Genomic DNA, 13,966 nt, shown 5'->3' with positions numbered 1-13,966 from the left:
GTACGATGATGCATAAATGTAATAAACTAATACAAGCTAAAACAAAAAAAATGCTTTTCTGTTTTTGAAAGGTTGATTTACATAAAAATGAATGTCCTAAAAAAATGGTTGTCCTACATGGGCCTCTTTTTGCATGTTTTCCCTGTGTCTGCCTTAGTGTCGCTAGATACCCTGGTTTCCTCTCAAGAGTCCAAAATCAACTATGAGAGGCAAATTGGGAACTCCAAATTGCCTGCAGGTGTGAGTGTGAAGTGGTCCTGTGATAAACTGGCGACTTATCTAATCCTGCCTTTGCCCAAAGACAGCTGGGAACGGCTGCAGCACTTCCCCGCCCCCACATCCAGAGACCGAGAGTGCAGGAATAGTGGCAACAGAAAATGTTCGAGCACACCTCTCCACGTACTGTTCTGGTGGCTATGTAGCTGCACTTGCTAAGATAAAGCAGTGGGGGGCGGAGTTTTAGGAATTTTTGCTTTGATCTCAAACTTCTTGAAATGTTGCGACATCTTTTTTGCAATTTTAAATGTTTGCCTTGTCTTTGGAGGACACTGACAAAGAAGGAGAGTGGCAGCACTAATGCAACACTTTGGATGAAAGCTGACATCAAAATTCAGTGGAAAAACTGACGAAATTTCACACATTGTGCCAAGAGCCTCCGCATTTAAGTTTGGTTTGTAGCTCAAGAAGAAGCCACACAAAAATTATGAAAATCGATACTTTGGCATTCACTCTCTGGCAAACTAAAGTGGATGGATAAGGCACCTGCACAGGGCCCAATTGAAACTCTTTACCCACTTGTCAGAGTTTTTAAGGAGAAGCTGACGGCAGTAGAGTGGGCAGAGTTAGAATTGGGAGCTTTTGAAAAGACCATAGAAGCTGTTGTCAAGCACTGCTGCATGCAAATTGTCGTTACTGCTGTCAAATACAGAGACTGTGTAGTATGCAAAGAACCTGAGGATGACTTACCGTCCCATTTATCCCAAACCTACTCTGGATGTAACGGATTTCAGAATCTCACCCTCTCCGAGCAAAAAGTCCTCAAATGCTTGGGCGACAGCATTTCACTCAGCAACGTAGAGATGAAAGTTGTTCTCGAGGCGATCTGGGATGGCGACAAAGAGGTAATGATCGAGTTCCTGATGAAAGAAATAACGCACGTGGTGACTGTTGAGCTCTTGCAAAGTTTTAGAGGAAGGAGCAGCAACAGCGGAGGCAACGGGGAGAGAAGCAAGCCGTTCGACAACCTCTGTCTTACCATCATGCTAGACAAGAATTTGGACTTCCTGGTGGAAATGCTTCAAAAACACGCAGCATGGATATCGTGCTTGCCAGCCTTGCATGATGGTCAAGTCTGTCAGACGTCGGACGCAGAGCAGGACACGCCTGTAACGCCTGAAAAAGATGTATCATCTTTAATGGGGTCCACCATTGTCAAAGTCACAAAAATCTTGGAGAAAATGGCAAGTGGCATAAATGTCATAGACAGTGAGGCAAATATCACACTTGAGGAATACAACAGGACTCTACAGATGATCCTCAGGGACACTCAGAACGTGGCAAGCGAGATCGTGCCATTGATGCTTGACAACAAGTTGGATCAGGACATTGTGGCTGACAGCAAATCTGAATCTGAGGGACAAACATTGTGCTGGAGGAAAGAGGTTGAAAGCAAGATCTCAGCTCTTCTCATCCGTAGTTTCACCAAAATGTCCATCATCAATCTCGTGACTAAGCTGAGAGGCAAACATGAGTGTGCCCTGCCAACTGAAGGACATCAGTCACTACTCGGGCTACTTGATGGGGTGGATCTGCTGGTGGATAAGATTGTCTTAGCAGATGAAGACCAGGAGACAAAGAAAGAAGTGGAGGAATGTCATGGCAAGGCAGCCAGGAAGATTTCTGTAGAGCGAAAGAAACTAATCAGAAAGCGTCTGTGCACACTGACACTCCAGCACCTAAACCCAGACCAAGGCGTAATGGTGTGTTCCCGGCAGGAGATTCAAGCCGAGGTGAACGCTTGCACCGAGGAGATAGCTAAGTGGTTGAACCAACAGGCAAAGCAGCACGGCAAAAAGGGTGGCGTCACAAGGGATACCCTGGAGGAGATCCACAGAGAACTGGCTAACCGTTTTCCGACTGCAGAGAAACCGTTGACAAAGGAAGGAGCAAGACCTGAAATCAACACATCTAACACCAGGAGTCAGTCAGATGTCAGCGATGAGGACGAAGGATATGAAGTCACAACAAAAGCAGACCCAATACTAGACGGCCTATGCACATTTGTGGTCACGCAATTGGTCAAGAAAATCCTGGGCAACTACTACTTCCATCCGAGCGAAGCCAGTGCCATCGCACAAACGCTGAAAGATATGCTCCTGGCAGAGCTAGTGGGCCTCGAGATTGTGGTGGAGCTAAATGACAGAAACACCAAGAAGATCATCAAGGCTGTGGAGAGAGATTTGCTGAGGAGGATGGGCAGCTCGGGCTTGGTGAAGCAAGCCATGTGGGCAAAGAGAGAATGGGTGTTCCAGTGCATTGTGGCGCATCTCAAGAAGCTTCTCCTCACGCCCTTGCAGACGTCCAGACTTTTGATTTTCCTCGACGTGTACTTCAAGCCATTCGGTTTCTGCTGCAGGAGCTGCTCCAAGCGTTTCATGATTGGAAACAGAGAGCAACGTGTGTTTTCACAGGGCAAACCATGTTTGTCTAAATAAATACTGTACTGGTACTATGTACATCCTCAGTTGGCCCAGTCAGTCGTCATTCCAAAGACTAGGTAGCTTGCAGATCAGGGTCAAACAAGGGCCTCAGTGTTTTCAACACTGAGATTAGTATTATTTTTTTTTAAAGCATGGCTAATTGTCTAAACTGAATAACTGAGTTTGATTTATTTTTATTTTTTTGAGTAGCAGGGATCTCATTGGTCTATTTTTAAAATGACTTGAAATATTTGTGTTGTCACATCATTTCTATTAACACATACCAGGCAAAAATACCATCATGAAATCAAAGCACCTAAAAGGCTGCTCTTGGTTACCACTGCAACTAGCAGTTCTACAGCTTTATGGAATCTAATCACTAGATTAGGGTTCCACAGATTGAATAAGGTCAGGAAGCTGTAAACAAACATTGTAGGTCAGCAAATGGCAGCCTGCAAAACACAAAGGCACAGTGGAGTACACAAAGCACCAAGGCTAGTTTGAAGTCAACTTTGTAGTCTTGTGTGCACAGATGTGTTCTGAGTCAGCCACTAGGTAACATACTCGCTGCTGATTCTGCTTTTTGGTTTTTTTTTAGTGTTTCAAAAATGGAAAGGTTGCAGCAGTCTTGGTCTTTCCCAACAGGAGGTTCTACAATGTTGAAAACAAGTAGTATCTTCTGTAAAGAAAGGTAAAGTTAAAGGTAAAGCAAGAACACAGACAAAAAAACATGTTGATTCGTAATATACTTTTACTCAAAAAACATAAACCCTGAATAGAGGGAAAGAATAGAAAATGAAAAGAAAACTGGTAAAAAAAAATAAATAAATAAAATTAGAATATAATACATATATATAAGAGTTAAAGGAACATACTGTAGCTTCTCAAAAACATTAAGAGGGTTAGCAGCCAGAAGGTGTCAATTGTGGAACTAATTTTATCAGAATAAAGTATTAAGACAAAAAACTAACTAAAATCTTAACACATTCTCATTCCGAGTGAGGACCAAAGTCATCAGACATAACAGCTTTGCCATCTGATGTCTGTACTTTTTCACTTCAGTGCAGCCCTCGTACAGCGGAAATTTGTACGAGCATGGTCTCCAGTGTGTGGTCGTCCAGCGGCACTGAAGAGAACCACACAGGGCTGCTGGGAAAACAAGAGTGAAGTGGCTGCAGGTACAGGGTGTCGGTGCGCTCCCTTGACGTGTCGGAGCTGCGAGAGATAGAACAGATGTTCAGAAGAAACGCGTTGATCTGAGGCATCCGCTGAACTTGGGATATGAACTAAAGGTTACCATTACATATACACTTGTGTGTAAATATGTGTACGTATATGTATACATATATGTAAATATATGTGTATGTACATACACAACCATACATACATACATACATACATACATATTTACATAATTACATATTTAAACAGCCTTCGCTTGGTTGAAAAAAGGATTAACAGCACAACAGCTCCAACATGTGTTGACTTGGATGCTAAAGTTCAGAGCTTCCAGGAACAATTCATATCATCTTATTCAGTCTGACTACTTACAACCAGTGTTTTCAAGATTGTGCTCAATAAATATCTACTGTATTATAATAATAATAATAATAATAATAATAATAATAATAATAATAATAATAATTGGCGACACGGTGGCGCAGTGGTTAGCGCTGCTGCCTCACAGCAAGAAGGTCGTGGGTTCGATTCCGGGCCTGGGACCTTTCTGTGTGGAGTTTGCATGTTCTCCCTGTGTCTGCGTGGGTTCTCTCCGGGTTCCTCCCACACTCCAAAAACATGCATGTGAGGTCAATTGAACACTCTAAATTGTCCGTAGGTGTGCATGTGAGTGTGAATGGTTGTTTGTCTTTATGTGGCCCTGGGATGAACTGGCGACTTGTCCAGGGTGTCCCCTGCCTTCGCCCTAAGACAGCTGGGATAGCCCCCGTGACCCTGAGCTCGGGACTAAGCGGGTATGGAAAATGAATGAATGAATGAATGATAATAATAATAATAATAACTACTACTAAACTGCTACTCCCCCTGACCTCAAGGTTGATTCATAGCTTGCTAAAAAAGGCAACCTACATTTTTTTTTTTTTTTTGAAGAGAGAAGCGTGTAAATATATATGTAAAAATAAGAGTGCCATATGAATGAGTAAGGCAACAAACCACTTGGAGAGGTAGAACTTGCAGAACTTGACTGGACACTGAAGAGGGTTGTCTTCGTTCTCCGGCAGCACGACAGATGACATAAAGCAAACGGCTTGACCCTTCAGCCCCCACCTGACTCTGTGCTTTTCACGAGCAACGGGGGATAGAAGCGCATGTAAGTGGTCTTCGTGTGGTCGGGGTTGGTTTTGGTGCCGCACAGGACGTGTGCAAAGGACAGCTGCCGGTGCTGCTCGACCGTGGTGAGGCCGAAGTGCTTGGAGCAGTAGTAAAGCAGGGTGTTGAGGAGGATGACGGGACAGTACGACCCCCAGCTGTTTACTCTCCCACAGGAATGCTCGCGCTGACAGCGTTAGAGGGAACGCTCTGGTGCACTGCGTGCACACGTCACGCCGCTCATCTTGCCTTTTGGATGTCGAGGCAGAGGTAGAAGAGGCGGTCGGCGGTGTACACACCTTTTAACTTGGCTGTATGTTCTAGCAGTTTGTCACAAGATGTCGCTGTTTCAATACAAAAGTACAAAAGAGGATCAGGGCCTCAAGATGAGAAAGAAATATTACAGGAAGGAGATTTTAACAGTTTTAAGTTGAAATTTCGCGACTAAAGTCAAAATGTCCTAAAAGAGTCCACGTAAAAAGATGGAATTTCATGAATAAAGTCAACGTAAAAGACAAAACTTTGTGCATAAAGTTGAGATTTTGTGAATAAAGTCAATGCAACTAAAGTGGGAATTTTGTGAAAAAAGTGGAAATTTCAAGATGAATATGGGTGGTAGATTAACCCAGTTACCCACAATTAAAAGTGAACTGCTGAAAACAGTAGTCAGGAAACAGGCAAAAACAGAAATACTCAACTAGACTTGCACGCAGAGCCTTTTGACTTTATTCTCGACATTATGACTTACTTCAGGTTGAATTTGAAAAATTTCGATTTTATTCAAAAGATTTCGTCTTTTTTACGTCAACTTTAATCTCGAATCTTCGGTCTTAATTTTTTTCTATTCTTGTGGCTCTAATCCTCTTCCGTACAAAAGCTGTTCTGAAGGGAAGTTAAAAAGGGCAGGAGGTCATCTGGGTCTTGGAGGAACTCACAGTGGGTCTATTGGGAAGTTGCCTTTGGCTTCAGTGTATCATTTTGGTTCTCCTGCAAAAACAGGGAAAAAAAAGAAAAAGAAAAAAAAATCATCATGTGTGACGGTTGCTGTTGCAAATACAGAAATATGTAAGTAAACTTTAAGAATGCACCACTCTGGTTGAAACTAATGGATAATTGAATTAATTAGGTTGAATACTCGAACTGCTGAAATCTTGTGCGCGCTCATGCTGTGTTACCTTAAATGTCATGGCACACGAAAGGGAACAGTAGTTTCTGATGGAGGCGTCTGCCATGGCCAGGTGGCAGACTGGTAACGCAGCCTTGCTACACAACATAGCAAAGTAAGGCAGATGATGGTTTAAAGCAGTGGTTCTTAACTGGTGGAGCCTCAGGATCCACATTTATTTCCTCATCATGAAGTTGAGACCCAAATTTATTCCACAGCACTCAAATCTATATATTTAAACAGATGTATTGAGAATTTTTTCATCACCAAGGGTCCATGATGCAAATGGATTACTCTTTTGAACGCATATTGTTGTTTGGACCAAAACGCTTCATCTCCGCGGCATGAGCAACAACAAGGAATAATTATCCATTATAACTGATGGAGCTGTGAGGAAATCTGAACATCAAAGACAAAAATAGACTAAAAACCACAGTTCAACCCTCACCTCTCTTTTAAAAACAAGAGCACATTAGGAACTGATAAACATGATAAACATTCAGAAATTATTAAGGTTGCTACACGTTAGCGCAAAACTTAGATTTGAGTCAACATGGAAATTGCTACAAGTATCAGCAAGTGAGATAAAAACATGTGGGGGGGGGGGGGGGGGGGGCTGCAATGAATGACATGCAAAATCTCCTTTGAAAACAACATGTAACGGCTCAGAGGGAAAGAGAAGACTCATAATAATAACTGAAGTTAAGACATTGACAATCATCCTACTGATGTCAATATCACTTAATGAAATCCATATGGGAAGGCCCTAGGATTTAACAAGTGTGCAAAGTCGACTGATGTCATGACAAAAAGATTGTGCATGTCAGGTCAAGTCAGACCCCATAAGGGCAAGTGTGACAATGATGCAATGTCCTTCATCACTAGTGAGTGATTGTGATTGAAAAGTGGCATCTAAAAGCAACATGGAGTTATCCCAATCCTGATAATGGAACTAAACTTCCTGGCTGGTCTTCTAATGAGGTAAAATCACTTGGTGTCATCTATATGGGAGGGCCCTACAAGGCTGGTTCTCAGATTGTACATGTGTAAAATCGACTGGTGTGAGAGAAAGAGCAGCTACGTAGGTTACAGTTTTGAAAGCAAACGATGGAAATCAATGAGTTGCGTCCAAAATAAATTTATGTTCAAGACAATTTAGGAGTACAGGACAAACCCCATCCCGTTTCAATTCAAAACGGGACGGGCCATTTCATTGCGAAATAGTGGACAATTCTATATTTTAAGGGACAGTTGGCAACTCTACCTATAACAGAAGTAGATCCTCCGGATTTAGGGTTACATTCAGTATCAATTTAAATCAACTGCAGCAGGTCCAGCTCATTCATACGCTTGTGGTATTATACACACTTACTTGTGCAACATTTTAATCCCACGTGAAGTCATTTTTGGTTTATTAACTGTACTCAAATGTGCGCTCAAGCAGTGGTGTTTCAAAAAGAAAAATTTTGCCATGGCAAGTAGTCAAACTCCTGTCTAAAGCACTTCCTTTCTGGATAGTGACATCACATCCTTGATTTGCCATATTTGACACTCTACAAATAAGATCCCACAGCATGCATGTTAAAGCCATACAGTTAATCCATTTTGGAACGTTTACTTTCCCCAATCCAGTTTAGATACCTGCTTCATCCTGCACTCAGGGTTGTTGGGGTCAGCTGGAGTATATGGGCCACAGAAAGACCAAGACACACCTTGTGTGCAAAAAAACCCAACTAAGATTGATGCGGCCTTAGGACACGAGTGAGCGAAATATTCATGCCAATGGACTTACTCAAAAGTAACACGTGTGCCTTAGGCCCTGTTTGCACTTGGTCATTTCATGCGTTTTTTTTGCCGATCGGAATACCAAAAACGCATGAAATGACCAAGTGCAAACAGTCCAAATCCGTTTTGACATCCGAAATCGCATAAAAACGCATTCGTCACGGACGTGCGAACAGAATGCGACTTCAGTCCACATTAAGGACCGCCTACTCCACTCACCTCTCCCGTGTACGTACTTGGTCGGCGCCCCACCTCCAGGCGTCATTATAAAGTTACAAACAAGAAGCGAAAACAAATAATTTGTTAGACTCGTTTATTAGCATGCTAATAAATTTCATTCCGGATTAGCGCATTTTGTCAGCGGAGCAGCTTCCCCACATATGAGATTAAATGTGCAACGTTGCAGCCGAAAATAAAGTCGTCACCACTCTGTCCCACCAGTCGTTACTCCTCGTTCGGATCCATACGAGCTGCAGTAGAATTAAAACGAGTGACTTGATATAGATCGCAAACAGAAAGTTGATTCTTATTCGCTGTCATGTAAAACTCGCCGTGGTTTTGCGCTTTACTGCCCCAGTCGTTAAAAACGGAAATGACGCATGTTGCATTTGCATAGGTTCGACAGGGGTGTGTGTGATGCGATCACAAGTGGTACGCTCGAGACGCATGTTAATGGCCAAGTGCGAACAGATGCTGCGAGATCCGTTCTCGTGATCCAATCCCCCAAAACAGTTACAAGTGAAAACGGGGCCTTAAAGTGGCCCTATGCGACATTTCACCACGAGTGTACCTGAGCGCAGCATGTCAACAAACCAAACCCAGTAAATATTTCAATAGTCATTTTGCAGTACACCATTTTGAACACTTTATGGGATTAGAAACCCAGGCTTTGGCAAGAAGCACCACACAGAACGAGTTTGATTTGATTAAATGAATTTATTTCAAATGCCATTGCTGGTCGTCCCCACCTACAGGAAGAATGAACACATTAGAAACCAGCACATAGGGAAATGCGCCAGAATGATGATAAACTTACTTTAAGCCATTGACTTGATCCTCATGAGTTTGTTCTTCGTGTCCACGCACTCTGGCTCTGCCACTGCCTCTTGGGAGGGTCCCTACGCTGAGGAACAGTGTCGGTCTGCTCATTCCTGGCGCGCATGATGAGGGCACCCCCGTACGCGTTCGGAATTCTTAAGAACATGACTGGTTGGTAACGTGGGTCTTCGAAATTTGGGTCATGGAATATCTGAGCTACTGGGGCTGCTTTAAGGCTGGGCCATGTTGCACCTTGTCTCCTGGAGTCAGGCTTGTAGTAGTTTGAGCTGGCTCTAGAACGATCCGCACCAAATCGCTGGCCAGGGTGAGAGACCTTGGAGTCACGTTTGCGGCTCACCCTTGTGCCTCTCACAGTGGCTGACGTAAGGGCCCGAGTACCCGGACCCGACTGAGGAGCAGCTTCTCGGCCATAGAGGGCTGGTGACCTAGCAGGGGTGGGGCGGTTCCGCACAGCAGACTGCTGCCTGTTGGGTTGCTGGTGCCACAGCGGCGTAGGTCTGCTAGACAGACGCTTGCTAGCCTCATACGCATTTTGCAGACTTGACCAAGTTTGCCTGTTGACTGCAGGGCGGTTGTCCTGCACCTTGGGGTTCTTCCTCAAGGTGGTCCCACTGTTGGACTTCTGGTACAGCTCCGCATTGAATTTACGAGCCAATGCCTCTCGCCCCGAGGTTGACAGCAAGCCTCGGAATGAAACGCCACTCTTGGAGGGACGTGATAGTGTTTGCGTGGATCCACCAATGGGGCGTTGGTTGTTTGAAGCAGTGTTGGTGCTGCTGCTGCTGCTGCTGCTGCTCCCAATGACAGTTGGCCTGATGGCGTAGCTCTGGGCCCGTCTGAGTTGATTCTGGGGATGACTGCCATACAGTCTTCTCCCTTCACGGGTGTTAGACTGGACTACATGGTCGTCATTAGCTGCAACAGAACCAGAACATTAGTGGGCTGGCAAGGTTGTTTCAACAAAGTGTCTTAATACTGCTTACCTTTCTGACAGCTCTCATGCACTGCCAGAACCAAACAAACTAGCGTGATCCTGCACACAAAGTGACAAGGTTGTTAGAAGACACAGGACAACGACCTAAAGAAATGTGTACAAGAATGAAGGTGGAATAGAGGGGGTGGAAAAACCCCAAAACTTACCCCAAATGAACTCCACGAGCCATTCCTGCGTTCAACCTGTCAGCGCAACAGCAGCTCAACTGACCCCCAGAAGCTACTTGCTCTGCATGGATGCAGCAGCAGGTGCTTTTTAAACAGCCTGTGTCCAATCAGCGCTTGATGGGCTGATGGCCTGCAGGTGAGCGCTCATGAGGTTTCAGGGTGAAGCTTTGCAGCTTCCTTATCTCACCATGCTGTTCTTCAGAGGTGTTCTGTTCTGTTCAGTTTCCCCACACTTCGCGGGCTTCCCTGTCAGCTTTTGGTTGAGATCCACCGCCGCCTCTGTGGAGCATCATGGCAGCCTTGTTAATGTTATTAATGATGCCTCCCCATTCAGTAATGATACAGTCGACTGTAACTGTGACAAACAAAATGAAGAACCAGTGGCTTTCCATTTTCTGTCTGTAGGACTATATAGATCTCAATCTATGTCAACGTGAAGTCCGTCTCAATATCTATAATAGAGTGACTGACTCAGTGAATGGTTGTAAAAGAGTGGGGGAGTAGATGTGAGGAAGAGGTTGTTATTTCTAGTCACACAATTCTGAGCAGCACATGATTTATGTTATTGAAAATATCAGAATGGTTTGTGTTCGTTTCAGCAACAGTGCAGTTACAGCAGTGTTGTGCTCATCTGAGACTGACTTGTTGTTGCACTATTTGTGCTGTGGGTGCGCTCTTCTTGTGATGCAGATCGTCCAACACTTACTCTCATTGTCCATCAAAATTCTGAATAAACAAACTCGAACATTTCGGGGCCCAGCTGTCAAATGCCGTTTGCCTTTCCGGGTCAAACACCTGACGACAACAGTGGCATAGCCACTTTTATACACTTGAACCACAGACAGAAAGACAGCGACGAGCGTGTGGACCTTTTTTTTCCCTGAACACTACACAGCAACATTAGCGAGCGCGTCAACCGGGTATCTGTAGGTTAAAAATCTCAGTAGCAAAGTATTAAGCTTTGCTCCTACATCACTGTTTTGGTTTTGATGTAAAAAGAAAGTTAGATAGATAAATAGATAAATTCGTAGAATTTTAGAGAAGAGAATTGCAAGAAATTGTTTGGGAAGGGGTGTCTCTTAAAAGATGTTGCATCAAGTGGGAAGGGAAAACAGTTTTTACTCAAAAATTTAAAGCACACTGGGTTTTATAATATAATATGGTGCACTGAGTTGATAGTTCACTAGATGGCAGCAGTGCAACTTTTTTAGATGCCGGCTGCTGTATGATCCCAAAGAAGAAAAAGAAGAAGAGGAGGAGGAGAAAGATTAAGAAGATTTCTTTTACATATATACAACCGCAATTTATAAAGATTTTTTTTTTCCAATGGGATACAATGAAAATAAAGATAATGTGCTATTTTTTTTTATTTTTTTTTTTACAAGAGAATCGAGATTTGTAAATACATAGAACCACACGGATTAATAATATTACTGGCACATGTTAGCGAGATATCATCAGCTTCCGGGGACCATGTGGGACGCTCCACATGAATTGGACACCCATATGTTATCAGTGAAGGTGAAACACACTCACACACACACACACACACACACGCTCCCTGACGGTCTGGCAGGTGAGAATCCTCGGCCCAGACTGCTGCCTCCACACAGCGACAACCTCCACACCTGCCCCCATGCTGAGAGAAGAAGCAGGTGCAGACGTGACAAGTGGACGACAAATGAACCCGTCGCTCTGTCCCACTTGAGCCAAACCTGTATACGACTTCATTGTCTCACTCCCTCACAGCCCCTTTGTTTCGTTTCCCCGAACTCCAATTTGCTCCTGCCGTGTTGCCCTGATAGATGGAGGGCCCCTTAGTTCCAGATTTGTAAAAATAACAAGAAGTGCAGTCAACGGTGAACTCAGATGTTTGTTTATTTTAAACGTAAAGAAGCAGGAATAAGAATTTAACATGCCCACAAATTAAAAAAGCCCATAGCCAACATTTCATCAGAGAGTGGAGGCCAATATTTGAATGTGCTTGGATGAACAGTCAGACTCTCTACTGCCGGTTTAGCTTTAGACGTCCAAAGTCAGGGCTGTTCCTTGTTCCCCCTTCTAGCGATAAAACTTCTGTCTGGATCTGCTGTAGGTTTCGTCCACAGGGGAATTTTTCCTGGCCACTGTGGCACCTTGCTTACTCTGGGGGCCCAGTTGTTTTTTTTCCTCTGATTGTACAAAGCTCTTTGAAATGCCTTTGCTTGTGATTTAGCACTGTACAAAAGTTGATTGATAAAACATTATCCGGACATCGAGAAGCGTAAATTCAAAACATGACACATTTTCTGCCGATGCTTCCTGTCTTTCTTGACCCTCTTCCTGTTCACCATCCTCCTTCTCGTCCTCCCCAACAGACGTTTCTGTCTCGCAGATGCCATTATTAAAAATGTGCCGTCTCTCTCTCTCTCTGTCTCTCTCTCTCTCTTTCTCTCTTTTTTTTTAAACATTGGAGCCAAAAAGCACAACGGCACAGTTCCTCCGCTCGCCATCTTTATGAAGGAGTGGTACCTCACATGTGATGACCAGATGAGTCGGTGCGGTGCCTCGGATCAAACACACAATTTCCTGTCAAGGGAAGCGGCGCCGAGGAATTTTCTCTTGAACACCTCCCTCCTTTCTGAATTCTTCCCATTGCGGGACAGGCCCAAGTGAATGGGGCATGTGACTGTCAGGTGAGATCTGTTCAAAGAGGGGATTGGATTCATTTGTACCCCCCCGACCCCCCTAACCTGGCTAAGCAATATCTCATGACGGCACACTGCAGGAAATGAAGTGTGTGTTTTTGGGGTTTTTTTTGGGTTGTTGTTGTTTGTTTTTTTTTACTAATGAAGTGCTTGGTTTGACTTTCAACAATATCTACAACAAACAAATCTTAAAGCATGTAATAGTTGAATATTTTGAGAGGAAACAGTGACATCAAGTGGTTACATTTTAGATTTCACTGCTCTCACACGCCCCCTCCCTCTCCTGAGGTTACCAATGAACTACGGTGGCTTGTGCACACAAAGTTGAATACCTTGTTCACCTGATTCTGTGTTGCTTTATTTGAGGATGAGAGCGTTCAACCTAAATGCGAAACGTGCTGTCAGGCGGCTGGATTGTCCACACCAGGCTTCCTTAAAAATAAGCAGGTGCAAGATGGCAGCTAACTGGGAGCAAAACTCTTGTCCACATGCATATTTTTTAAATATAAATGAGAACCGATCTAAGGGTAGGAAAACCAAATGACTTTTATTGTACTGTGAGTATAGACGTTCATTAATGTTTTTACAGTCAGTATGTTAAGCTTTTGCCAATGTAAAAAGCATAAATCAAGCCAATTTTTGCAATCAATTATTGCACTGATATTGGTGAATACCAATACGAATATTGGTATCGTGAGCAATGATATTTGGATCAATATGTCCATCACTTATTCACTGTGAAATTGACCCTTTCTTAGACAAACTGAACACACTTTTCATCTAGGTCCCCCTCGGTGTTGTGTGTAGGCACTCGCTGCCCTAAAACTGCAGGGTCACTCCTGATTGTTAAAAATGGACGACCGAGCAAAATTCACGGCTGTCACTCAGGAATCAGCATCGGAGGGAAAGCCGGGCAGCTAACTGTCATTTAAATGCGATTATAATGTGATACATCAGTCATTGCGGTTAAGCGCTCCAATTTGATGGCAATCGTGTTCCTGAATGAGCCTTCCACATTGAAAAGCTCCAGGCTAAAACATTTCACAGCCAGTCTAGGCATTGAGGGAGCAATTAGCATTCTG

At 43.8% G+C, this 13,966-nt stretch overlaps 1 protein-coding gene across 1 annotated transcript; it reads right to left on the bottom strand.

The window, feature by feature from the left end:
- Positions 1–9,281: 9,281 nt before the first annotated feature.
- LOC142905146 (uncharacterized) lies at positions 9,282–10,262 on the bottom strand. Its single transcript, XM_076051656.1, has 4 exons — positions 10,177–10,262; positions 10,020–10,069; positions 9,350–9,951; positions 9,282–9,308 (listed from the first exon to the last, which is right to left on the bottom strand). Exons 1-4 carry the CDS (start codon positions 10,197–10,199, stop codon positions 9,282–9,284), a joined length of 702 nt encoding a protein of 233 aa, XP_075907771.1. The 5' UTR covers positions 10,200–10,262.
- Between the last annotated feature and the right edge of the window lie 3,704 nt (positions 10,263–13,966).

Source organism: Nelusetta ayraudi, unplaced genomic scaffold (genome assembly GCF_046127955.1).
Source record: "Nelusetta ayraudi isolate G7.1 ecotype Tasmania unplaced genomic scaffold, CSIRO-AGI_Nayr_v1 ptg000135l, whole genome shotgun sequence".
NCBI classification, from domain to species: Eukaryota; Metazoa; Chordata; class Actinopteri; order Tetraodontiformes; family Monacanthidae; genus Nelusetta; species Nelusetta ayraudi.
Note: the sequence above shows the minus strand (reverse complement) of the source record. Positions and strands in the feature narration are given on the sequence as shown.